This window comes from Sphaerodactylus townsendi, linkage group LG12 (assembly GCF_021028975.2).
Source record: "Sphaerodactylus townsendi isolate TG3544 linkage group LG12, MPM_Stown_v2.3, whole genome shotgun sequence".
Taxonomy (NCBI): domain Eukaryota; kingdom Metazoa; phylum Chordata; class Lepidosauria; order Squamata; family Sphaerodactylidae; genus Sphaerodactylus; species Sphaerodactylus townsendi.
Window position 1 is genome coordinate 23,707,836 of NC_059436.1, and position 27,191 is coordinate 23,735,026.

At 47.7% G+C, this 27,191-nt stretch overlaps 1 protein-coding gene across 5 annotated transcripts in view; it reads right to left on the bottom strand.

Annotated features, from left to right (window-relative positions):
- Positions 1-12,342: 12,342 nt before the first annotated feature.
- The window catches only part of ZBTB16 (zinc finger and BTB domain containing 16), a 160,126-nt gene continuing 145,277 nt past the window's right edge, over positions 12,343-27,191 (bottom strand). For all 5 annotated transcript variants that reach the window (XM_048512309.1, XM_048512313.1, XM_048512312.1 and 2 more), the window contains exons 5-7: positions 25,941-26,111; positions 20,287-20,454; positions 12,343-18,587 (exon numbers count right to left, since the gene is read on the bottom strand). In XM_048512309.1, the coding sequence (XP_048368266.1) occupies positions 18,358-18,587; positions 20,287-20,454; positions 25,941-26,111 (569 nt within the window). In that variant the 3' untranslated portion in view covers positions 12,343-18,357. The remainder of the gene's footprint in view (positions 18,588-20,286; positions 20,455-25,940; positions 26,112-27,191) is intronic.

A 27,191-nucleotide genomic window follows, 5' to 3' on the forward strand; every position in this document is an offset into this window, starting at 1 on the left:
TGTCTGCCAAATCTGTCTGCATAACCAGATATCTGCCATATTTTTACATGGGCATAGACTGAATCGGTCAATAATATAAACATATTTTTTCCACCAAACCAGAAAGAGGGAGAAAACCTTGTTTCAAGGGGATTTTCAGGACCATGGACAGAGCAAAGAGCGCACGAAAGACCTGTCTGCCCTCCTCCTATCTACTAGACTAGAACGGGGAGTTAAGAGGAGTTTACCAGTTGTTGAGCGGGGGTGTGCTGACAGTCAGGGTGCTTCACGCCACATAAAGGCCCACAGGAATGAAATGCAGCAGGGAATAAATTCACATCAGGGTCAAAAGTGCCGAAACGGGGCTGCTGTGCCCAGTACAATCATCACCTACCTTTCTGACCGTATGTCATCTGGCAAGTCTTCTTTACAGTCTGATTCTGCCTTGCTCAAACTTCTCCACCTTTTCCTATGGCTACAAAATGAAACACCACCTTGAACCACCCATTTAGCAGAAATAGGAGTGGGACAGGGCATCTGTCCAGCCTGTGGGTTCTTCTTGGACTGGGAGCAGGGAAAGACCCCAGCCGTGTCATCACTTACTTAGAATAGCCAAAGAGAGCTGTGTGCTGGTATAGCCACCAAATAAGAGCTGTGAAAATATATTGGGAGGGAGAATGTTATTAGAGGTGTTGGTTGATTGTCAGGTAAAATGTGATGCACACACACACACACATATAGCAAATAACTCCCAGAAGACTAATTAATGCCTTATGCAATCAGGTGTCCAAGCCTCCATCTGTTTCAGGGAGCTCACAGCTGACCTTTGGCAACCTCTTCTGCTTGTGGACTATCAGCCCAGGACTACAACAGAAGCATGCAGCAGCCAGAAAGTCAAGCACGCTCATGTTTGTCTGAACTGCCATAAGCAAGATCAGTTCCCCCACCCCTCACAACCTCAGAATAAGACCCAAGAGGCCACAAGAGTCAGCTGGTTCTGGGTTACCTGCAGAACTTTATCCAGAAAGGTCTTTACATAGAAAAGTTTTGTTGCAGCATGGAAAGTTTACGTACATTTTTAAAGGGCCTGGATGACCTGAACAAGACTGTGAACCATAAGACCTTTTTGGAGGTCATTAATTCATAGGGACACCATAAGACAGAAGCAACTTGACATCACTTAACACAAACACAGGTGACCATAGATGAATTTAGCCTGATAGGGGAAACTTGAGCCTCTGTATCTAGACATTGTGTGACTGACAAGATGCTGCGTGTCAGACTATAATCTAAGTTTGAATCCACTGCCATGAAGTTCACCAGCTCATCACTCTTCCTTAGCCCAACTTTCTTGACAGAAGTATTATGAAGGCAAAATAGGGATGGGAGAATCATGTATACTGCTTTACTTTCCTTGGAGGGATACCAGCATAAAAGTGTTTTTGATAGATTACCAGATACCTTGATCATGCTAAATTTGCAAAACTGGACAGCAGCCTGCAGTCACATGGAAAAGATGGTGGAGCTCTGGTCTGAGACCCACATCAGACATTACATTTCTAGGTTTGTGAGTATTTCTTAAAAGTCTAGACCACAACAAAAGAGTTGTTCTCCAGGCCTCAACCTCCACTGAGGAAAGACATATTTCCTGACTAGCTGACTTTGATTGGAAAACATTTCTGGGAGGGAAGGGACTTACCTGACAAGGACACTTTATTAGAACAGCTATTAGAAGCCACCATCAGCTGGAAGGTGGAAATAAAGACCCAACATCTAGGATGCTCCCTCCGCCATCAGTTCTACCTACTGCCAGACTCCCAACTGACACTGCAATATTTGGTGAAGCTTTTCTACTTCGCCTAGGGAAAAATAAACAAAATCTTTGCATCTCAGTAACTTCCTTTAATTAAGGAGTGTGCTGGATCTTCTCCCCACAACAAACACCTTGGAAGGTAGGTGGGGTTGAGAGGGTTCCAAAGAACCAGGACTAGCCCAAGATCACCCAGCAGGAATGTAGGAGTAAGGAGACAAATCTGATTTACCAGATAAGAGTCTGCTGCTCATGTGGAGGAGTGGGGAATCAAATCCAGTTCTCCAGATTAGAGTCCACGTGCTCTTAACCACTACACCCCCATGCATACAGGTATTCCATCTGGGAACTGAGATTATCCAGTTTCCTGCTGAATGTACAGTCAGGGTCAATTCTGGTTTTACTGCCATGTAGTGGATGAAATGGCCTGAACCAACATGGTAGCACCAGTGTTATGAAGACATGGTGGTTGCAGAGGGATGGGTGTTGTTAGCCATTGAAGAGCTGGCTGGCAGCTAACAGTGCTAAGGAGAATTTGCTTAAGCACTAGCTTAACTGATTTGATTCTTGGCCTCATTTAGTTCTCCATGAAATGACCATCTAGTCTGAAGGAGTTCACACTTGACATAATCTGAACAAGCTCAGTTTCCCGCTAGAGGACTGGCGAAACAAAGGATGAATGGGCAGGACCCCCTCGAGATGGACTCATTTTAAATGCTAGATTCCAGCCAAGTAGTTCCCAAGAAGCTTTGACCCTTAAAAAAGCTCATACTCCCCCCCCCCCTCCAAAATATTTTTGGTCTGTAAGACACTATTGGACTAGGTTCTTAGTGTTGCACTGCAGATCAACACAGCTACCCTCTGAGACTATCTTCATTTTCACTGGGCCTCAATGCTCAACAAATTCAAGATGGTCTTGGGATAGATTTAGATTGCCATCCTGCTAAATCTGTCCCAGAAAAGGTGGAGCAACACTGGGGAACACCTCACAGAAGGCTTCACCTGCAGGAAAACTCTGGGATGACTGGCAGGCAGCCCCTGGGCTGGGATCAGTGTGGGATCCTGGCATCAGGGCCAGCAGCAAAGCACTGGGATCTGTAAGTGGCTGCTATTGATGAGGTGTCCAGCTAAAGACTTAGTAAGACACTAAATCAGCCCCATTGATCCCAGAGAGATCGATGGTGCTACAGACCTGATCACTGCAACGGGCAATTAACAACCGCTGGAATGAGCTGCCTTCATGTAACATCAAATGCTTCAACAGACAAATCCAATCGGCACCTTCGATCGGGCCCTTCCCGGTGCCACAACAGGGGTAGCGTGCTTGTGCTCTGTGTGTGCACGCAGGAAGCCAGTGCATATCAAGAATGCATGTAGTCTTTGCACGCAGGGGGCACTGAGTCCCATCCCATCTGTGGGTTGGTGGTGACTGGTTGAGCCAGGATCTTCCATGAGTGTGCAACGGCTGGAGATTAAAGGAAGAGTTTTAATTTGTCTGTTCAGCTCCTGATTTGGGATGAAAAGTCAAGTCTTGGTTTATTTCTTCTCTTTTATTCGCATGTTTACATTTTTTGAGGCAAGTGTTAATATGTGAACTCTACCCAAGTCAACCATGTGGACCTCCTTCTACATGTGGGCAGGGCGGCTGCGAGGACCTTGTCTAGGCAGCCAGTCCTGAGCTATGTTGTGCACCAGCCTGCTGCTGGGTTTGGTTCTGGATCGGGGCCACCTGTTGAGGTGTGTATTGCCAAAAGTAATCCTGTTTGATGGGGCTGTGGGTGACGCTCAGTCCCCAAGGACTAAGATGGTTGGGATCCTGGGTCACAACTGGAACAGAAATAAATCTGGAGAGGATGGGTACATTTCTGCCTTTCAAGTAAAAGACTATTACTTGTTGTTGGGCCATTAAAATTTCAGCATTGACAGGATAAAAAGGATAAACGAAGACTCTCCTTCTACTGGAATGAAAATAACCAAAGTTCAGAATTGTGGGTCAAAGTTTTGAAAATGGGGATCTTGTTAGATGCTGTATTTGCTGTAGATCCATTAAAGCTTTACCCTTTGCAAGGAAGGATACGGGGACACGGGAAGATTGACTCTGTGGGACCCAGAGAAATTCCCCCCGATGACAAAATGGTTAGAGATGACAGATGACCGACATCTTCCGCCTTCTGCACTTTGAGTGGTCCATTGTCAACTTGAGTGGTCCATTGTAAAAGCTTTGAGCAGAAAGCAAGGAAATAATCATGGCATCTTCTAACAAATAGCCCCCCCCCACAACCCTCTACATTGTTTCTTTGCCAGTCCTCTTACCCTGCCTCAGGGTGTGGGTACAGGCAGAGAACAAGGGAACAAGGATGAAGCAGCATTGCATCCAGCAGTGAAGGGGTGACTGAGGGAGGTGGGTGAAGGGTGTGTAGGACAAGAAAAGGAACAAGACACATCATCAGACCAGGCCTCTCTCGTGGCTTTGGAAGGAGGAGGAGGAGGAGGAGGAGGAGGAGGAGGAGGAGGAGGAGGCCTCTGCCCAACCACCCCTGTGGTCCTGGAATTAGTATTCCTAAAGCTTCCATTTGGTCTTCCACTCATGTCCATTCAGACATGCCCTGTGAAGTCTCAACTCTGATGAGCAGGTGGGCTAATGAGTAGCACAACTTCCTGGTCCCTTTCACAACCCCCACTGCATGCTCCAGTTCTCCTGCATGGGATGCACCCAAGTGGTGTGTGAGGGATGGCATGAGACTGTTCCAGCTGCAATTCACACATTTCCTTGCCAGGTGTCAGTGGCTGATTTGAGCTCTATGGGTCATTCTCTGCACAAAATGTGTTCCTGCTTCACCCTCAGGAGATTTCATAGGTGTGAAATGCCCCACCAGATTCGACGCAAACCTTCTTTGCCAACTGAGGTGAGACGACAAACTGGAGCCGGTCGAGACCATTTCTCAGGCTGTCCACACGATGGCAACCTAACCCAGGGCTTGTGCGGCACCGGAGAACGGGGAAGAGCTGGCAGGTGACAGTTCCTCACCTCACCCCACCCATATCACACAGACGGGAATCAAACTGAAGAGGGCTGGAGGAGGTCAGCAAAAAAGCTGAACAGTAAGCCAGGAATGGGTTTTGTAGACAAAAGCATGTAGGAATAGGTGCCTGCAGGATCTACGCTACAGTTTAACAGGCTGCCGAACACTGCTTGGCTGAAGTTGTGATTATATTCATTACCTTTTAAAAAACGAATTAAGAGGACTCTTGTCCCCATGCAAACCTTTCAGGGCTACTGATAGGGTTGTTTACATCTGCCTTGGCATGCAGAAGGCACTGAGCATTGTCAATGGAAGCATCATCACCATGGAAGCAATGACGCTGCCACATATTATGAACCTCTTGTTTTGATGCAGCAAGTCCAATTGTCTGTGGCTTCTTTCCACTCAGGAAGAACCTGCGCTCGTCCTCCTGGGGCCTCACCATATGGATGAAGTTCAGTGAAAATAGCACTGCTTTGGCATCAAACACTAGCAATGATAGCAGGTGGGGGCAGCTCACAGAAACTCCATTCAAGAAGAACCACCAGAAAGGGTTTTGGATTTATACCCCCCCCCCTTTCTCTCCTGTAAGGAGACTCAAAACAAACTTACAGACTCCTTTTCCCTTCCTTTCTCCACAACAGACACCTGGTGAGGCAGGTGTGGCTGAGTTTGGAAAGAACTCAGCAGGCTTCATGTGAAGGAGTGGGGAAACAAATCCAGTTCACCAGATAAGAGTCTCTGGATTAGAGTCCACTTGCTCTTAACCACTACACCACTCTGGCTCTCAAAGGATATAGACACTGAAGAATAACCTAGAGGCAGCTTTGGAAGGGGTGAAGAAATTCTGGTGGTGGAGTCTGGAACTCACTGTGTGCAGATGTGCCAGGAAGAAAATATGCACATGTGTGGCCCCTTCCCAAAGTCTTATAGTCCATTAAGATGAAATTCAAATGCCTGACCCCAGCTGGCTTAGGTTGGGGATCACTGCCCCTTATGAATGGACCTGTCTCTCAAAGCAGTGTGGGTACTTCTCTCAGGTTCTTTGAAACCCTTTATCACAATACCTTTGGCACACCCCCTTGATATCAAGTATGCCAAAGCAGGCACAAATGGAACAACCTGTAGTCACCGAAGCCACCCACTATTTACCTGGGTCTTTCTTGCCCAGTCCTCCCCCATATTACAAGCTTTTGGAGACAGTTGCTTGTCTTGCTGGAACCTGGAGAGCACCACACACGCTGGTGGTGTTTTGAAAAAAGATAAAACAGTATTTATCCATTTTGAGTTGGGGTTCATATTTGTACATGAACGCTCTGCCCAAACTTTTAACTGGTGCAGATAGTCAAATTGACTCAATACGGTTTGAATCCCTTGTTTTCTGTGACTGACATTCTTCCCAGAGTAGACATACGGATGACCCCATTCAATCAAGGATCATGCAGTGAAAGATGACCACACTGGAACATCTGAAGGCAGGTCTTTAGCAGCGATCAGTAGATAAAATCAGGTGGGAGTGTGTTGGGTTTGGCTATATGAGATCACATCGTTCAGTGAAGACCAAGTGAAACACACAAGCCAACATTTCAGCAAGTGGCTAACTAAAGAGGAAGCATTAGTCTGAGCTCCCCCCTCCCCAATATTTTTTTGGAGAAAAAGTTTTGGTTCAGCTCTTGTTTATTCTGAAGGAAGTCTTTATGAATGCTACTGAGTTTACTTCCTTCTGGTAAATATACCAAACCTTGCAAAGTTTGGGGGCATGGCTTGTTTATTCTTTTACTGCAATGTTTCCATCCCATCTTTTAGTTAGTAACTTCCACAGGGTGGTTAATGCAAAGGCATCAATGCCCAAAGCATCTCAGGCACATGAAAAAAGTAAAGTGAACATCAGCAGAAAAAGCCACAGAAGGAACCAGACTGATGAAACACAGCTCATTGCAAAAGCATGCACAGATTTACAGGGTGGTGAGCCAAGCTCTGTCACTCCCCAGCTCTTCTAGAGCACAGCTTTGAGCTGACATCTCAGTGCATCAGGAACAGTTTGAGGTAAGGTTTCCCATGCCAAGCATTGCATAATCTCAGTGCCACTGTCAAAAAGTCCTAACTTATGTGGTGACAACCCACCCAATGGGACACATAAAGAAGGGCCTTGGAGGAAAATATTCCTGTGCAGGTATGAGAATCAGCAGTCCTTCCGTGGTGTCCAGCAAGAATTCAAGGAGTGTGTGTATGTATGTGCATCCATGTGCATTTTCTTCTCTGAGAAATGTAGCTAAGGAGGGATTCTCTCCCCCCTGCAAACAGCAGCATTGCATCCTGTCTCTGCTCAGAGTGATCTCTGGGGTATCCCAAGTGCAGAGCAATTTTTACTGGATGAGGCAAGCGATTGTGTCTCGATAGCTCATCAATAATGTAAAGTATAAGCAACACTTTACATTAAGTGACACTAATTACCCCCGTAGATGCTACGTAATTACATGTTTAACTATCTTTTTGATTTTTATGGCATTAGCAGCCCAGCATGGTAAAACCCAGTATAACGCTCTCTGGGTTTCCGTTTTCCACCGGGAGCATCTCAGAAGGAAAGGGAGGAACAAAACCCCTCTCTTGGAGCCACTCTGATGCCGAGCAGAAATAGTCTTTGGCATGGCTATCCCAGGACTGGACTGGCTTTCACTTGCGTTCAGCTTGTCCAAAAATTTGCCGGACTGTGGGCAAACCAGGAAAAACATTCAGTGCCCATTGACTAACATGGGAGCACAACCAGCGGGAAATTTCCCTTCCACACAAGGCCCAGCTTCATCGCAGTGGATTGGAGCCTTGCAAAGACCCCAAAAGCCTTCTTTTCACCCACCAGAGAAGCCCCTGAGCCCCGGCACAAAAACCTGCCTGGCCCATCAGTGGGCTGTACAGTTTGCCTCTAAATAAAAGGAGCAGAAGCGCTGTGGTTAATGTAGTCAGTAAATAAATAAAGGAGGGCTTAAGCTTAGTGTACAGCAATCAGTTTAGAACTACAGGATAATTAACCCAGCGGGGGTCTGGAGCAGCATATAGTCAGGTTTAAATGAACGAGTTCACTTTCATTGAGGCAAACTTGCTCGGCTCCCTGGGGGAGGATAAAAATATGCCAAGAAGAGTTGGGGAAAGGTGCCGAGTGGTGGCACGCACGGGCGCACGCCAGGGGCCCCCTGACAGCCCCCCTTTTGTCCCCCAAACCCAGAAGGGTTCTGTCCCCGACTTCTCAAACTAATTGAGTTTGAAACAGCTCAGTCCTCTTCTCAGTGCTCTTTCCCCAGAAATAGGATTCTGCAATCCACCAAAATCAGCCCCCTTCTGTAAAATCTGCTGCTCGGTTGGTCAACATTACATGACTTGAGCCTACCCCCTCCATGGAGCAATAATTCCTGGAAACACTTCTGCATGGTCTCAGCTGCACAGCCGATGGTTTAGGAGGGATTCAGAACTGGGAAACAGCTAGACTGTTATGTCAAAGTGGATTCTACTAGTGGGTATCCAATTGAACAAATCCATTTATTTTAAGACTAGATTAAATGGATCCCAGTAAACTTGACATGGGCAGGGCTTCTTTGTGTAAGCAGTTTGGGGACAGGGAAAACCAGTTTCAGACATGTTAGTTTGCAGTAGAAGAAGAAGAAGAAGAAGAGGAAGAAGAAGAAGAAGAAGAAGAAGAAGAAGAAGAAGAAGAAGAAGAAGAGGAGGAGGAGGAGGAGGAGGAGGAGGAGGAGGAGGAGGAGGAGGAGTTTGGATTTATATCCCCCCTTTCTCTCCTGCAGGAGACTCAAAGGGGCTTACAATCTCCTTGCCCTTCCCCCCTCACAACAAACACCCTGTGAGGTAGGTGGGGCTGAGAGAGCTCCGAGAAGCTGTGACTAGCCCAAGGTCACCCAGTTGGCGTGCGTGGGAGTGCACAGGCTAATCTGAATTCCCCAGATAAGCCTCCACAGCTCAGGCGGCAGAGCTGGGAATCAAACCCGGTTCCTCCAGATTAGATATACAAGCTCTTAACCTCCTACGCCACTGCTGCTCAGAACTGGGAAGCAGCTAGACTGTTATGTCAAAGTGGATTCTACTAGTGGGTATCCAATTTAACAAATCCATTTATTTTAAGACTAGATTAAATGGATCCCAGTAAACTTGACATGGGCAGTGCTTCTTTGTGCAAGCAGTTTGGGGACAGGGAAAACCAGTTTCAGACATGCTGGTCTGCAGTAGAACAGCTAGATCTAAATCCAGTAGTACCTAAGAGATCAACAAGATTTTTGGGAGGTGGGGAAGGAGATGAGCTTTCAGAGTCAAAACGTCTTTGTCAGCTACTTCCATCAGGGAAAGCCAGGAACCAGACACAGGTGGTGAAGCGTTTGGGCCACAGGAGGCATATAAGAAACTGGGAGTTTGGGGAAGCAGACTCTAGATCGGCTCTCGGTTCAGGTCTCCTTCAGCGGATGGCCCCCATAAGGGTCATCTCAGCCCTTCCCATGTATAGAAGAGTTTGTGGCTCCCACAGTACTATCCATTGGAGTGGACTGCTTCTTTGAGCTGGTAACTCAATGGACCAACTGGTGAGTTGTGAGGAGACAAGAGCCCTTTCTTGGGAGGGCCCCTCCCCCATCCTGGGCACCAGTTCCATTTTGAAGCAACCTCTTTGTGTCTCTCCTTGCAGTGTAGATCCTCAAGGAGCCTGCAAGTCACCTTTGGAAGACCACCTCTCCACCTGGAAACTCTCCATTTGAGACGGGAGCTGTTCTTGACAGACATTACTTTAGAGAGAAACCTGTCAATTTATTCTGCCTTCAGTGACACTCCAGAGGCCCAAAAACATTGGGGGCATTTCAAGGGGTTGGGGAAGTCCCCATAAGGGCAGTGGAATCTCACTGGGGAACGCAGAAGGAGCTGCTGATCTTGAGGTTTCCCCCTGGCAAAAGTGGAAGCGGATTTGAGGTTCCTGCTTGGGAGGGTGAGTTCTCCCTTTTGAAAACAATACAAACAGATCAAGTGCCTTTTACCAAAGGGCAAAGGACAGCACCCAGCCCCACCTCCCGTGAAAACATACTTTTTGACATGCCAAATTTGCTCAAAGTGAAGGATGTAACCATCACAAGTAAGCACTTAAGCAAGGCAAGGCTAAAAGCCACACATCACAATATCAGCAGCAATAACAAATGAAGAATTAAAAAAATCTCAGAACCAAAAAACCCCAACAGGAGTCTGTTTCATCCGGGAGAAATGGCCACTCTCGGGACAGTTGAAAATGCCACACGGGGAAATTCCCAGCTCACCCCTCACTACAGACACTTGGTTCAAAAAGCGTTCCTCATTCTTGGCCACCATCAGCACAACTAAGTTCCTGAGTTGGCAGCTGAACCAATCGAGGATCTGAATTTGGCTCAATGCCGTTCCAAGCAAGCCCGCATTGTCTGGGCCCCCTTTTCAGCCATTAGATCATATCCGGGTCAAAGAGCACACGAGGAGGGACCCCCCCCCCCACAACACAATATCTATTCAAGGTCTTTCCCCCACACCCAGGAACACGACCTCTCCCCCTCCTGCTACTCCCAGGCTTATGCCCGAATCCTTTGATGTCACATCACAGAAAAAAGTTCTTACATACTTTCCAGAGGATGCTTGGGAGTAAAGCTCAGATGGGAGCTGTAAGGTGAGGAGGGAAAGGACACCTGGGGAACTCCTGGAGTTCATGCAGAGACTGGGATCAGTTTGTTTGCAGTGACATTTGTTTTGCCAAGGAAGTGGCATTTGGAGATGCCTGAGGCTCATCAGTGCTTGGAACAACAAGGAAACAAATCTCATCAGTTATGTTTCCTTGGAAGCCGGCTCCTCTAGTTCTGTTTCTGTGGAATTTCTTTCCACGTAAGTGTGCGTAAGGATTGCAGTCAAAGAGGCAAAACTACCACTTCCAGCCTGAGAACATGATGGACTTGGAGAGGACTGCAGATTCCACTGGACTATTTTTGGATTGGAGTCCCCACTTTTTCAGAAAGAACATGTGCTTCCTTCTGTCTTTTGGGATATCAGCAGTCAGTTGCTGTTTGCACATTTGGGTAATTGAGGTTTTTGAAGGGCAGCTTCTTCTAGTGGTGTGGATATTTTACCTCTTGTACATATTTATTTATTTAGGCCAGGGGTCTGCAACCTGCAGCTCTCCAGGTGTTCATGGACTACAATTCCCATCAGCCCCTGCCAGCATGGCCAATCGGCCAATCTTGGCAGGGGCTGATGGGATTTGTAGTCCATGAACATCTGGAGAGCCGCAGGTTGCAGACCCCTGATTAGGCTCAGGCGAATCATTCTGAGAACATCAAGGCTCTCCCTTTAGGACTGAACTCTATGGGAAAGATACACTTTGAAAATGTACCCCCCGCTCCCAAAATAAAAATCATTATATTTTTATTTTAAAGTCAAGGTGAAAGGTAGACATTGGAGATTGACAACATTCACCAGCAAGTGTTAAAAATCCACTCAGTTCTGAGGATGGCCTCGGCGTCTTCTCATGCCTGGAGCCAACTATGGAATCTGCTCCCGGTTCTAGAATCTCTTCCCAGATTTTGATGGAGTGCTAGCGACTTCAAAATATTTTATGGGAGTGAACATGTGAGAAAAAGATTGATCATTTCAGTCACATGAATACTGCAGATTTCTGCAGCTTCCATTTGCCTTGGGGAATCATAAGAAAGGGAGAAGGGTTTAACTCTTCAAGCTCCACTTGGTTTTATTCTCTGCAATCTGTTCTCCTATAAATATTTTAAAATAAGAAGTAGGGTGTGTGTGTTTTTCAAATGCTTGGAGTAGAGTGAGGAATCTTGTCTGCTTTGATCCCATCCCTAAGAAGTCCTGTTGAACCACCTGCTTCCCACTCACTGCCACAAACAGTCTTGGGAGCAGGACAAGCTCCTACATTGAATTTGGCCAATTCCTATTCCTTGTTTTGATGTCAATCACCGCAGCCAAGAAAACGTGCTCCCCCCTGTATTTTTCTCTCCCATTTGAACGGGGCCACTTGGCACACTACCTGTATTGCTTAGTAAACCCTGTTCAAAGGAGAGCCATAATGCTCACCAGGTTTAATGTTATGCCTTCTGCCTTGTTACATGGCAGATTTAATAAGCAAGTAAAGGCTAAAAGATTGTGCCCATGTAACGATGGCTCAGTTGAATCTCTGGCCCACCAATTACTTCACTGTCTCGGATTCAAGGAAATCAGATCCAAGTATGTGAATCTCACTCCTTCACATTTACCCCATCTCCCCGATTTATTTAGATTACACTACTTGTTGGACAACCCTGATCCTTCTCTCTGTATGATAGTGGCAGACTTTCTCCTGGAAATTACTAAATGCCAGTAGATTTCCTTCGTCCTAACATGTATATCTTGTATTGTATATGCTTTTTCATCTGTTTTTATTATTGTTGTACTGCTGTCTATGCCAATAAAGGCTTGCTTCTTAAGGTTTTGATGTCAAGAAAGAGGAAAGAAAATAACGAGACACAAAGCATCAACGACTGAATTAACTTTATTATTTCTTTTTTTTTCTAACTGCAGATTCAAGGTATACAACTGAACATTTGCTATTTTCCTTATGAGACTTATAAATAAAAATACAAAAAATGTCCACTACAAAAAAATCTACCGTTAGTAGGATGTAAAAAATATTCTCTTTGCTATAGAAGGCACAAACTTCACTTAGTGACAAATGGAGAGAAAAAAAACTTGCAGCAAATTCTTTTTTTTAACCATTTTCTCTTTTTTCCCTCTGCCAGAAACACTGAAGTTTTACAAAGAGCCGCACCTGCCCCCTACACAGAACAGACGCAAAGGTGGAGAACAGCAACTAGGAGAAGACGGCACAACGTTCCTCAGGATAGGGGTGGGGGAGATTTGAATTATGTCACGTGGATTTTTCTTTTTTTCTTTTTTAGCTAACTGCACCTGTGATTCTAGATTAACACATAACAGGGACTCACAAGCGGTACTGCAAAGAAACAAACGGAAGAAAACTTTGTACAGGAAAAAAAATACATAACCAAGAATCTGGGAATAAAACCCACAATGAACAAAAATATATAGATTGGGCACCTTCTAAAATTAGGCTAAGAGGAGGTGCTGAGGTAGACAGAGCCAGGACAGCAATTCAAAACACTCTTTCTGTGTAATACGAAGCAATCACACGGGCACTTGTGCTGTCACAACGTCAAGAGACAAGCGGAAAAAAAATATTAAGAAGAAGCTTTACATTTTGCTTGGTCCAAAAGGACAAACTTGGTCCTCAGTGCTATAATAGACATTAACATAAACACCATGGAGACCTACCCTGGCTTCTTAGTCTCCAAAGATCATGCACACATCAACACTAGGCAGAACATACACTAAGATGCACGCCAAGAAACTGGCACCCGAGTGCCGAAGGATGTCATGGTAGCTGGTGAGCATATGTTTATGATGCAGTAGGTTATGGGCCCAGAGAAGTTTCCTAGAGTCTTCCCTCCCATATACACAGGCCTCCCTTGTGCTGATAAGCAACTGAGCAAAACACACAGCAAAACACAACAGGAGGTTTGGGAGGGGAGGGGGTATGACTGGGAGCAGATATGGCAGATTAACAAGTGGAGTGAAAATGAATGGGACACTCATCTGACTACCAGTCGCTTGACAAAACTCTCAACAACTTAGCAAGCTCCTCCTCTTCCTTTTTAACCTGCAGGAGTTCTGCACAAAGGATAAACTTTCAGGCATGCAAGGTTAGAAATTGATAGGAAGCTAGGAGTTTGGAACTGGGGAGAACAGAGGGGACAAAAATGTCCCCTGGTGCAGTTCATTGTCTTATAGTATACCATGACATCCCTTAGCTAGGAAACTCCAACCCAAACAACAGTGAGACGTTGCAGCATTTTCCCTCTTTTCAATGTGGAAAAAAACACACACCTGTTTTAGGCACAAAAAGCAACCAAGCCATTTCTCAAAAGCTGTACGGAGGACGGCACTCGGTCAAGGCCTGCCTCACTTCCAACCACAAAGCAGCAAAGAGTTACATTTCCCTCACACAGACACACACCAGCACACACTCACACACATATGTATACAATAATTCTTAATGCTTTCATTTCCAAAGTTTATTCCCAAAGCAGCAAGCACAGACAGCCAGCAATAGATATATACTTGCAAAGGGATTCTGTGCAGAACATAAAAGGTGGATAAGGTAGGCAAGCCTGGTTTCTGAATTGGTGGGCAGGCAAAATTTGAATTAAAACTCTGCAAATATGTAAGGCATTTGTAACTCAGTACCATAAGCAGTACTAGTGGCTAAAAGTGGGAGTTACTCATGTGTCCAGTGATGCCAAGTAAGACATCAACCCAAAAGGTTGGCCTCATAAAACTGACTGTCTTTTGAAATGGGGGGGAGGGAAGCATTCCCCTTGAATTCGAACCCAGTGCATGCAATCCTGGCCACCATGTCCAACCAGTCACTTCCTCTTCTGGAATTAACTTTGTTCTCTGCAGTTCAAAAAACAATTTCACTCACCTTCCATCAACATTCACCCCATGGCAGGAGCAGACATTCTTGCCAAAAGAAAATAGAAAAGGAACAGGAAAAGAAACAAAATGCACAGGAAAATTGCATCTTCCCACAGACCCATCAGACACAGGAACGATGGTCGCAGTACGGACACACAACTCCACAATCGCAACAAGAGCCTTCCCATGACCTCCAATCTAACTCTTAGATGTGAGAAGACCCACAATTGTCAACCGGAAGGTTCAGTCAAATGCGTTTCACCAAGTGTGCTTTGGAAGCTGCGATTTCACCCTGATTCAGTACCATCCTATGTGGCAACACTGGACAATAACAATACTGCATGATTTATTTAATACTAGGTCACCCCCACTCGCTCCCACACACACTCACGCGGATGCCCACACCAGTTCCTGTTCACATTACAAAAGGAAGGGGGGGCACATCTTGCCAAAAACTGACACAAAAGGACTAACAAACGTTACAAAAATATTACACTTTGCAAATAATTTATCCATCCAACATTTTCCAGCTTGGTGAGCAGTGAGTGAAAGAGGAGACGGAAGGGCTTGGGGGGGGGGGGGGGGGTCGAGAATGCACAGAGAGAAGCCAGTGGCCATCTCTGGCAAACATATGACATTGGTCAATTTACTGCATATTTTGATTTAACACCATCCACTTTGAGAGATGCCATCATTTGCTTTTCACATTATAAACAAAGCTCTACTTAAACTATTCACATATTTAAGGTCAACTTTTTTTTTAAATTCCTTTCCCAAATCACTAATTTTGAAGAAACTGTTTCAACTCTCTGAACTGTTACAACGAAGTGGGCTCCCTTTCCACTCCCACAATTTAAGGCCTTCAATATCTGTCAGTAGTTGAGACAGTTTTGGGAGGATGGAGACAGGGGAGGGGGGGGGGGAAGAGAGCAGTACACAAACACCCCCGTTTCCCTTTTCTCCCATCTACACAATGCTTCCCTAAAAACTTTTCCCCCATATATAAATGCAGCTAAATTACAAAATAAAATATACATTTGCAAATATAAAGCATGAGATGAAGATTGAAATGAACATCACAAAAAAAGAAAAACAAGAACACAAATATTGCAATATGTGCTTTGTAACTGAAACAAAAACAGAAAAAACCACAAAAGAGGTAGCTTTCAGGATAATACGACCCCGTTTACAGCAAGCGGGTCATTAAAAACAAAATACCAATTTTGGTAACAATAATGCATAAAAAAAATAATAAGGCTGACACAGGAACCAGAGTCGACGGCGCTTTTGCGGCTGCTCTGCGGCACTTTGGGCGCTTCATCCGAACGCTCTCTCCTCTAGCTCCTCAATGCAGCCTTTTCAACAATCAACCCAAAACACATCCCCCCAAAAAGCAAAAAAACAAATAAGCTCATGAGGTCACAAGAAACCGAGGTAATTTCAAGTACAATGTGCTAAACGCAGAAATCATTGTTAAAAACAAAAACATTCAGAACATTGAGACAAAGGAAAGCCATCTTGACAGTGCATTCCTCCACCGAGGGCTGCGCAGGACGACCAGGCGGCCCATGTACGTCACACGCCTTAGAAGAGGAAGTGACACCCAAGTAGGGAAGATTTGGCCAGTTGTCAAGACCAGGGGGACAATACAGGTGGCTTGGATTAGGATCCAGGCTGAGCTGGAAAATAGGTGAGTGTGTGCATATGAGAGAGAGAGAGAGAGAGAGAGAGAGAGAGAGAGAGAGAGAGAGAGAGAGATCACTCCACGATGGCTCCAGGGAAGAAGGGGGAGACTGCTAAAAAAAACCCCACACACATGATCGGGTCTCTTTCCCACTCCTGGACACAGCAGTGGGCCAAATCCCTCCAGTTAACAAGTACTTTTTGCCTGGCCTGTTGAGGCAGAGAAATCTAGTTTCTGACCCCTGGAAATAACACAAGGTGCAAAGAACCCAACACTCCCTTGGCACTGCCTGGGCTGCTCCCTTGGCACCTAGACTACCTCATGTGGTGTGGTTTGAGGTCTGGCCCTGGGGACCCAGAAGGACAGGGCAGGGTTTGTGTGCACCTGTAATGCACCTGTAGTCCTAGGATGGACTCCCCATGCACGGGTGCTAGTGTGTTCAGACTGCAAGCAGTCCTGCACGTTGCAACGTGCATGCCACCACTTCTGTGAAGCACATCCTGTGGCACAACTGGACCTAGTTACTGCTGACAGAAGGCAAAAACCTGCAAGCACGAGAACAGTCACGTGCCACAGTCACATGCCAGGGCATTCCACCTGTCCTAATGAGTCAGTGGCTATCAGTCACCCTGATCCAGGTGCCGTGGCCCTGGCCCGCCCCTTGAGGTTCAACGGAGGGAGAGTCTGGTATGCCGAGAGGAATGTGGCTGGGATCTCCCAGGGAAATAAATGGGAAGCCCTTGAAAGTGGGGTTTTCAAATGGGTGAAGGCCTCCTGTGAAGCAGACCACTGGGTCAGGGCCCCTGTGTCTACAAACCCTCATCTCTTGCTTGGACACGCTGGTCTGGAACTCCTTTTCTGAGATGGCTGACCCACAGTCTGAACAGATGGGCAAAGTGACACCGTCCCTAACTGGTTTGTCTCACACATATCCTGTTCCCGCCTTCACTTTTAAAAAAATGCATAGAAGGGTCTTTGGTTGGGGGAAAAAAAGGTTGCTGCTGAGGGGGAATGTCTACAGGTGAGTTGCAAGTTACTGTAACTGCAGGGTGGCCTGGATCCTGTTCTGCAGTGGGTGGGGGACCAGTTTTTGCCTTGGTAGCAAGCTTCAGCCCCTAATCAGAAGGGCAGGAAGCATAGGCAGAGCACTCACAGGGACCTGTGGGGTCACCTGTCCCCAGGCGCAGGCCAGCTGGTCACATGTGGGGCCCGTCCCCTCGGCCCTAACCCTCCAGGCTGCTCCTTCGACCGGCGGAGGCTCCGCTGGACGAAGGAGCAGCTTCTTGAAACTGAGCCGAGGCTGACTTTCCAGCAACAACTCCGGCACGGCTAAGGTAAGTGAGGTGCGGGGGATACCTGGAGCAGGTGTTGCCCTGGGCACCATTCCTCCCCCCCACGTCTCTGGTGGGAAGTGACAGTGGGGGGGGGCAGGCTCTCCCCACACTGTGGAGCGGACCATCCCCATGCCCGCCGAAAGACAACTCAAAGATATTTGCACTACTTCCTCTCACCCCTCCTGACTTCACTACTGCCCTAGAAGTACAGCTCAAGAGCACTGCAGAGTTGCAGCGCGCCAGGGTCACGTGCTCTGGAAGTAATCTGCAAATTCTACCCCAGCATCTTCCATAGCACAACATCTGCTGAGCCACTCCTCTCTGCTCAACAGCCGTCGTCACACCGCCCAGCTTGGGACCTACCTAAGAGGACAGGTGGGGAAGCCAGAGTGCTCAGGCACGGGGTATCTAACAGGTTTTGTGGGGGGGGGGGACTGAAATGGACATGCCTGACACCCAAAAAGGAATGCCCAAGAAGGCTCACGTTCAGAGATTATTCCCCCTGTAAAATGGAGCTTTTCACACAGGCATTTATTTCCCTGTCCTTGTGCACGGGTGGCTCATGGGAACGGGCAAGACAGCTCTAATGAGGGCCCTGAGCCCCTTAGCAATACCACATGACCCATCATTCCTTGGTTGGGGGACATGACAGTAAAACAGGATGGAAAACTAGCCCCACAGGTGGGACCTTGAACGATATAACTGTCAATTACATGGGGGACATAAAACTCAAGTGGGACCACCGAAGCCAAGGGCCAGGCCTGGACTCAGGTTTATTTCGTCTCCTGGGCCCTTCTTCTTCCCCCTCCCCTCTCCCCACTGCGCCAGCAAGCCAGAAAAAAGAGAACCAAACCCCAGGGGACGAGAAACCAGACGGCAAAAAGGAGAGGAGAGAAGGGAAAGCAGAGAAGAAGGAGCCGCGGCTGATCCAGGGGTTCTGCCCAGTCCGCCATCCCTCTGTAACTCCTCCCGTCTCTTCCTTTAGACATAGCAAAGGTACAGATAGGTCTTCTCTATCCTCCAGTCGGTGGGGATCTCCTCCGGCTTGTGGCCCTTCATGTGTTTCTGCATGGCGGAAAGGCTGGGGCAGTACTCCAGGCAGATGGTGCACTGGTACGGCGAAGCTCCGTTGTGGGTCCTGAGGTGCTTGATCATGGCGGAGTAATCTCGGGATCGCTGGTGGCACAGCTTGCATTCGAACGGCTTCTCGCCTGGATGGAGGGAGGAGCACAAGGGAGTCACTTGCCTGGGGGCGGGGAGCAGCCCTGAGTGTTACAGAGAAGCAGACGGCGCCTTCCCGTCCCCCTTCTTCATCTCTTTCCCTTCCTTCCCTGCCTTTTCTCTCCCCTTTCCCTTTGGTTCTGTTCCCCTGCTTGTTTCTGGATCCAGAAGGAGAGGAAGAAGAGTTTGGATGTGTATCCCACTTTTCTCTACCAAAAGGCAGAGGTGTACAGCCTATAGGTGCACACTTTTTGGTCTAGACCAAGTGCACACTTGGGTGCACACAATTGGCCATCCTGGCAGGGGCTGATGGGAATTGTAGTCCATGAACATCTGGAGAACCACAGGTTGCAGACCCCTGGTCTAGACTACCCTTCAGAGGTTGTACTGATTTCCAATTCACATGGAATTATGAAGAGGGGATTCAGACAAACACAATCCCTCCCCTGTAGCCTGCGATGCCCCAATCCGTTCTGGCCTTTCTACCACTATTCCTGCCTCCTCCGTCTCTGGGCTCTTCTGGAGGATTATTTTTGCTACTGTACGTGGCAGCCACGGTTGGGAGCCTCAGGCTCATTCCAGCGCTGTAATTAACTACCTCGGCCTTCTCAATATTGAGACCCGCTCTCTGCACAGACAGAGCGAATAATGAAGTAATGAACGGCAAAAGCGATCTTAATATTGATCGGTGATTTGCAATACTTGTGTGGTTCATCGGCTGCCGGCAAGAAACCAAGAATGCCAGAAAGGTGCTGCCACCAGCTCACAAAGACAGCTCAACTCTTCTGGGTGGCCTGAGGAACCCGCAGGGCCTCGGGGTGGGGGCAAGGGACCCCAGATGGCACCGGACCAAAGGCCCTACCTGAAGAAGCACCCACAAGGATTTGCTCTGGACTATCTGCTACTGATCTGCTACTGATACCAGCCCAGAGAACTTCACTCCCCCTCCCCCCCCAAAAAAGGTCTTGAGGCAGAAAAGCTTACACTAATGCTGTCAACTGTGAGTGGGGAACTTCCTGAAGATTTGGAGGTGGAGCTTGAGAAGGGTGGGGTTTGGGAGGGGAAGGAACGTAGCTGGATATGATGCCATAAAGTCCAACCTCCAAAGCAGCCATTTTGTCCAAGGAAACTGATATCTGTCATCAGGAGACAAGTTGAGATCTCCAGACAACCCCACCTTACAACCAAGGCCCTTTCCCCACTTACCTTAAGCCCCGCGCTACTCTCCGCAAGTAGCACGGGGTCCCACTGCACACCCCACGTCAGGGGCGGCGACAGCGCAGCCGCCCCGACGCTGCCGCTCTCGCGCCCCCTCAGCGCGCGGCATCCCTGGTGCTGGCGAAAATGGCGCCTTTTGATGACCGCGCGCAGAGTGCAGGGTCGTGGGGACACCCGGACGCGCACCAGGGATGCCGCGCACTGAGAGCAGCGCGCAGTGATGACGGCAGCAGGAAAAGTGGGGAAAGGCCCCAGGTGTTCACGCAGATGCCCCTTACTGTTGCAGCTCTTCCTCCTTGGCACCCCGAACCCAAAGGGGAAGAAGAGCAGCTGGAGCCATCAAAGGGTGTGAGCTTAGTGCGTGGGCACTCAAGGGTCTACATCTGGCCAAAGGGCCCCCCCCCACTTTCTGGTGCTGTTGGTGCTTTAACCTTTGCCATGGGTGGCCACAGGTTCAGGGGGGGCTGGTACCTGTGTGGACCCTGTAGTGGGTCTCCAGCTGGTGCTTGAGGCTGAACTTCTTCCCACAGCCGTTGCACTCGTAGGGCTTCTCTCCAGTGTGGATGCGTTTGTGGCCTTTCAAAGTGCTCTCGTCCCGGAAACAGCTGCCACAGAATTCGCACTCGTAAGGATGGTCGCCTGCAACCAAGAGGGGAAGGTAGAGGAGACATGACAGAGGCCTACACAATGATGCAAGAGGTGGAGAGATGGGGCAAAGAAGACCTTCTACTGGGAAAGCATCAAAGAATGCAAGAGACCCCTAGGAGCATATAGCAAGGCCACCAGACCCTTTCTAGTGCCAAACTGTGGCCTCTCAAGAAGGCCTCTCATGTCGTCATCTGGCCCTGATGAGTTGGCTTCATCATAACAATGATTCTTAGCAGTTCACAACTTCATTTAGACCCTTTTTTGGGGATTAGGATGTTCACTGCTTAGCTAATGATCTGGAACAAAGGATTCTTGCCCCCTCTTCCTTGAAATTTTGACCCTGGAGGCGACTTCTGGAGTCTTCAGGAGGGCTAAGTGAAGTGCTAACCAGACCTCCGATGTGGGATGATCAGCGGAGCGAGAAGCAGCTGATAATCAAGGCAGCTGTGGTGGAGACAGGGATGGAACCCTATTACCGAGAGGTTGTACCCAGCATTCTGCTAACAGGATGAGGCCCATGAAGGTGGCAGAGGAGACACCCATCCTCCTCCTCTGAGATGTCTCTGTTTTCTCTAGGGATAGCAGGGCCCTGTTTTGCGTGGGACTATGGTAAGTGAAAGAGGGAAAAATGTGGGTGTCCCTCAGCATCAATTTGATATCATATTCTTCTCGCTGTCAAGACAACAAAGAAACTGACATAGGCCTGAGGTGAGGAACTCACTTAATTGTCTTGAAGTAAACCTTCTTCTAATGACTGGAAGGGGTGGGGACAGATGTACTGACATTTGGTACGGTGCATTGGCTAATTTTGGACTACAACTGAAAAAATCCAGGTTCTAATTACTGTGTGACCCTGAAACTGTCTGAGTGATCTTGGGTCAGGAATTCTCTGTCTGTCTAATCTACTTCACAGGGTTGCTGTTGAGAACATAAAATTATGAAGGGGAGAACCAAGTCTGCTACTCTGTGCTCCTTGGAGTAAGGCCAGGATACAGATGTAGACAGACAGGCAGACTACCCTTGCTACCCCAAGGCAGGGTAAGCTATCTGGATAGATTCTGTTTCCCTGGGCCTGTGTACAGCTTGACTCATTTTCTCAAGCTTTCAGAAGCTTTTCTATTCCATAATCCTCTTTGACTGGCGTAACTCACGACTCTTTGCTTGTGGGTTAAATAACTCAGTTAATTAGGAGTCAGCCCATGCAAGGACACAGGGTTCTGTCACATTTATTTTCATTATTGAAACCATAGGCTATTATGGAAAAGGATATTCAGTGCAGGAAATGCACACATTGTGTTCCTGTGACATCGTACTGGCCTCAAGGGATTTAGTGAAAAAAGATATGACTGGTAGGAATTCATTTGCTTAGGAGAAAGAAGGCTGGCTACTCACTAGCAACACATTCAGAGCACGCACAGTAACTTCTGACATTTCATCTCCTGTTATCATCCCTGCAAATGATCTGGGGTCGAAATGAAGTGCAGGATGGGGAAAAAGGACATGTCCTCTTCTGTGGTGGCTCCCAACTCAGGGAACTCCCTCCCAAGGGAAACTCCCTTTGGCACCTGCCTAGTTGCTCCCTTGCATTCTCCCTTTCCTGGTCTTGCTCGCCTAGAGGCAAACTGGCGTGGCTCTTTAGTTTTACGTCCATTTTTAAAATTATTATTATTATCTTCCAATATTTTGCTCTTCTGATTGTTGGTCGCTTTGCATCCCAGGGAGGCAGAACGATTTTTATGTTTTGTTCATCATCAAGGTAATAAATTTCGTGGCGCTGTGGAGATTAAACGGTCTTGTTCTGACTCAAGCCTCCACCGCCTCCCTTTGGAAATTAAGCGCTATGGCGGATGGAGGGCACGATCCGCCGAGGAGCTCTGGTTGAAACAAAAGGGAATGGTTCTCATGTGTATCTTCCCTTTATTTCAGTGGGGGCCGTGCTCTGGGACTTCCCAATACCTTATACCCCTTGTCTTTTCCTTTGCTGAGGGGGGAGGAGGGAGGGGTCAGTTCCTAAAAAGCTCCACCTGGAATCCCTGGGCACCCTGAGGGTGCCTTCCTTCCCAGGGAAGGGAAAAGGTGAGGCCTTCCCACCCCGCACCCCCTCGCCGACTCCTCCTTATTTATTACAGAAGCCAGAGCAAGGACAATAAAGATAGATTGATCGCCCCAGACTTTGTTCATGAATATTTAAATATCGCTGATTTGTCTTGTCAGTGTAATTACAATTTTCTCTGGGCCCGCGTCTCCGCCGACCACAAGTTTATGGTAAAGAATGGGCCACCGTATTTCACTTGCCCCGTTGCAGATGTGCGGAGCCACCAAGCGTGTAATGCTCCTCGCATTTCATACATTTTCCTCAGCTGCTGAAGGCTTAAGTCATCCACAATGACCTACGCTTTTTCATTATCTCCATGTCAAACCCAACTCGTGCCTGAGCATAAATTGTCCTCCTCGTTATAGACTCGCTGCCTGCCGCCTCCACTTCCTCTTTACAATGATATTTTACTCTCTCTGGCTTATTTGTCTCCGCCTGCCCTCCCACCCCCACCCCCAACCTCATGGCACCCCCCTCTCCTAAATGAGCACCCCCACTTCACCAGTTCCAGGGCTGCAGCAGGATTCTGCAGGCGCTGCTGAGCCATTTCTTAAAAGCTGTGCATGCAGCAGGACGCAGTGCTGCATTTTGGCAGCTCAGGAAGATGTGCAGCTCTTGCATTCCAAGTCAGGACACAGATGCAGAATGGTCTATCCTAGCAGGAGCTCAAGCAGACCAGAGCTTCCTCGGTCATCTTCCATGTGGAAGAACCGTGACTTAGTGGTAGAGCACCTGCATGATTTCCAGAAGGCCCTTGGGGTACCCATTTTGCACCCCCCACGTGACCAGAAGAATGGTGCCCAGGGAAAGGGGTACCCCTTGTCCCTAGACAAATACATCACTGGACTAGCCCAAGGGTACCCAGCAGGAATGTAGGAGTGCGGAAACACATCTGGTTCACCAGATAAGCCTCTGCCACTCAGGTGGAGGAGTGGGGAATCAAACCCGGTTCTCCAGTTTAGAACCCACCTGCTCTTAACCACACCACACTGGCTGCCAAGATCAAAGGGTTCTGGAGCAAGGACAGGGCAATAGTACTTCTGGTGCTGTGAGCTGCACTGTGGACAGCCAAGACCCAGTTAGCACCAGCAAATAGGGATTGCAAACCGAGGTGTTCCAAAATGCCACGGACACGCTCCGAGCCACCCATGCACCCATTATTTATTTGCAATATTTCTATGCTGCCTCTTCAGAGTCCTGCTTGGGATGGCTCGCGATGAGAAAACTCAACACTACAACACCCGGATAGCCTCCTCCATGGCACCTTCTGCTGTTTTAGCATTTCAACCTATGTTTCAAGAACAAATGAAACATGAATCTCAGCAGAGATCAGCTTCACAATGTGCATCCTCAGTTGCCAGTATTCCCCAAAACACACTGCAATTTTTTCAAAATGCTGTTGTGTCCCTTTCTTGTTGCCTAAAAAACTTGCATTTTTGGAACCTAGAAGCCTTTCTTGCAATATCTTGGCAAATGTTATGATCAACCTGATCACATTGAATGCCTCAAAATCTAGATCATTAGGGAAGTCCGGTCAATGCTACCTGCTTTGTAATCTGTACAGAGGAAACACACTGGAGCTACGTCACAGCACCCTGTACAATTTCTCACAATATCTTGGCAAATTTCATGACCAACCTGGTCATATGTAAATGAGTCAAAATCTAGATGGATAGGGAAGTCCCGCCAATGCTACCTGCTTTGTCATCTGTACACAGGAAGCAAACAAGCTATATCACGCAGTGCCCTGTATGCTATGACGGCCGCCAGACATCTCTCTCTATCAAACACACACAAAATCCAATTTATCGCATGTTGATTAATGTCGTGGAGCATCTTAATGAGGTTGACATTAAGTCCAGGACTAACGGGACTAATTAGAGCCCCCTCTGGCCAATCAGCTGCACCTGTGACCCGGCCTCCGTACTGCTATCTGGCGTGTTCCTTAGCAGGCTGGCTGGCCAATGTGGGGAGGAGGTCTGTAAACCGCCTGGCCTGGCCTGGCCAGCAAAGCTTTGTTCTCTAGCTGGCCAAGTAAATCTGTGATGTGTCACTGCTGGGAGCTCGGCTGGCCCGTTTACCAAACGCAGCTGCGGATGCTAAACACGCCACGCCGCAGGCAAATGAGGCTGGAGAGGATGGAATAGTAATGAGGTAAAGCGGAGAGAGAGCGCCGGGCAAGAGCATCAAGCCCCACCTAGGTTGGAGAGCTGCGAGTTACGAGTGAGTTATGAGACATCTTTGGGATTTTTGCGGCTACAAGATGGGTCACATGTTTCACTTCCAATTTTGTCAGGGGGGTGGGGAGTTGCCCTCAAATCATACCTGGCTCATGGTGACCCCAACTAAGAAGTGTTCTGTGCAGTTTCTTGACCTTCGAAGGATTTGGGCCCAAATGGTACCTTTCCCTGTGTTGGGCACATGTGGGCTGATCAATGTGGTAGAAAGCGTTGCCAGGTCATAGCAAGCTCTGCTTAGTACATGGATGGCAGACCCATCAAATCAGCCCACATGCACACAACACAGGGAAAGGTACCATTCGGGCCCAAATCCTTCGAAGGTCAAGCTATTATTTAAGGGGTCACTAAACATAAAACTGTTAAATATCAAAAACACATATGTATTTATTACAAATTAAAATAATCTATACTTGTTAAAGGCCCATGATAGCCTACTTTATATGCCCAATATCGCTGTTACAATACACAATGAGACACTTTTTTGACCTTTAAAAACAGATGTTTTTGCCAACTAGCCTTCCACAGTGGCCAAAGTAACACAGTAATACAGTGTTACAGCTACTAGATTACGAATTTGCAATTATAACACTTTTTATAACTGAGACCAATTGTTGAAGAGTTGTTCAAATTGGCACCCAGGTCTTCCATACAAAGTCATTTCCTTTTGAAGAGTATGATACAAAGTGCCAACCATGCCCAATTCTGCTCTGGCAAAATCTTATAATGCCTCAGTCACAGGATATTCTTTTCCAGATCTGGAAAGCATATGGGATGTGCAGTTCCATGCACTTCACCTTATTCGTTCGCTCCAAACCAAAAGCATGTCCTATGACTGAGACATTATAAGATTTTCTGTGGAAGACCTGGATATTTTTTTTAATATTTAGCAGTTTTATATTTAGTCGTCCCTTAAACAATTTCTTGATGTTTTAGGTACTTAATTCTAGTGTTGTAGGGTTATGTTTGTTCCCCTTTTTAGTTTGTGCCAATTTCTTTGAAGAACATACGTGTGGCATCTTTTCAAAGAGGGGAATTGCAGAATCCCCCCAGAATGCCAGCAGCCCTACCCTCTGTGGGGCACAGAATGGTGATGACAGAATCCTCTTTGAGTGGGCCCCCTCTGTTTCTTGGTCGCAACTTACCTGTGTGGGAACGCAGGTGCCTCTTGAGTGCCGTGTGGCTGGGGAAGGTGCGGTTACACTCGCTGCAGATGTAGCTGCGCACGCCTGCATGGACTTCCATGTGTTGCTGCAGAGCAGTTTGAGTCTGGAACCGCTTCCCGCAGAGGAGGCAGAAGACAGCCATGTCAGAGCCTGGAAAGAGGACAAGGAGAAAAGGAAGAGCTTGTCAATAACTTGGATCACCGTTTCAACACACTTCTCACTCTGCCATGAGCCTCTGCTCCAGTCTAGCTGCCAGGATTCCCCTGCAAATGCATAGAGATTTGTGCCAGCATACTTGGAAACCTTGCCCTGCTTTGTGTGATACCATGGACCACCCCCTAAAAAACAAATCAGTGGGTTCTAGACCAGGGGTAGGGAACCTTTAACACTCAAAGAGCCATTTGGACCCGTTTTCCATGGGAAAAGAAAACACTTGGAGCCACAAATAATTTTTGACATTTAAAATAAAGATAACACTGTATATATTGGGGGTTTTTGCCTTTTACTCCGCTCACTCTGAGAAGTGCATGGATGCGTCCACCCTGCTACCTGCAGGGCGGGCAAGGATGGGGCCAGCGGTTCGGCCTTGCCAGCCGCCGGGAAAGCGCCTGCCCCGCTCCAACGGGGCAGGCAAGAGGGGAAGCCCGCGGCGTGGCCCAGCCGGCTGCGGGCAGTTGGTGCGCCCGCCCTTCTGCCTGCAGGGCAGGCCAGGATGGGGCCAGCGGCTCGGCTCGTGGAGCCGCAGTGCAAGGGCAGAAGAGCCGCATGTGGCTCTTGAGCCGCAGGTTCCCTATTCCTGTTCTAGACCAAATCAAATCCGAGCTCTCCCTAGAAGCTAAACTGAGTAAATGGAGGCTGTCATACTTTGGCTACCTTATGAGAAGACAAGAGTTACTGGAAAAGACAATAATGCCAGGAAAGATTGAAGACAGCAGGAAAAAAAGAAAACCCAACATGAGATGGACGGACTAAAAAAAGGAAGCCACGGTGGCCCTCCATTGGCAAGACCTGATGCTGTTAACAAGAGGATGATTTGGAGGACATCGATTCATAGGATCACCGTTAAGTTGGAAATGACTTGATGGCACTTACGGACACACAGGTTACACCCATAGCCAACCTCAGTCAGTAACCCTCCCTGACTTTGGAGAGTTTGTCATGCTTCGTCCACACACCCTGAGGCAAATGTTTATTTTATTTATTTTACTACATTTATATCTCACCTTCCCC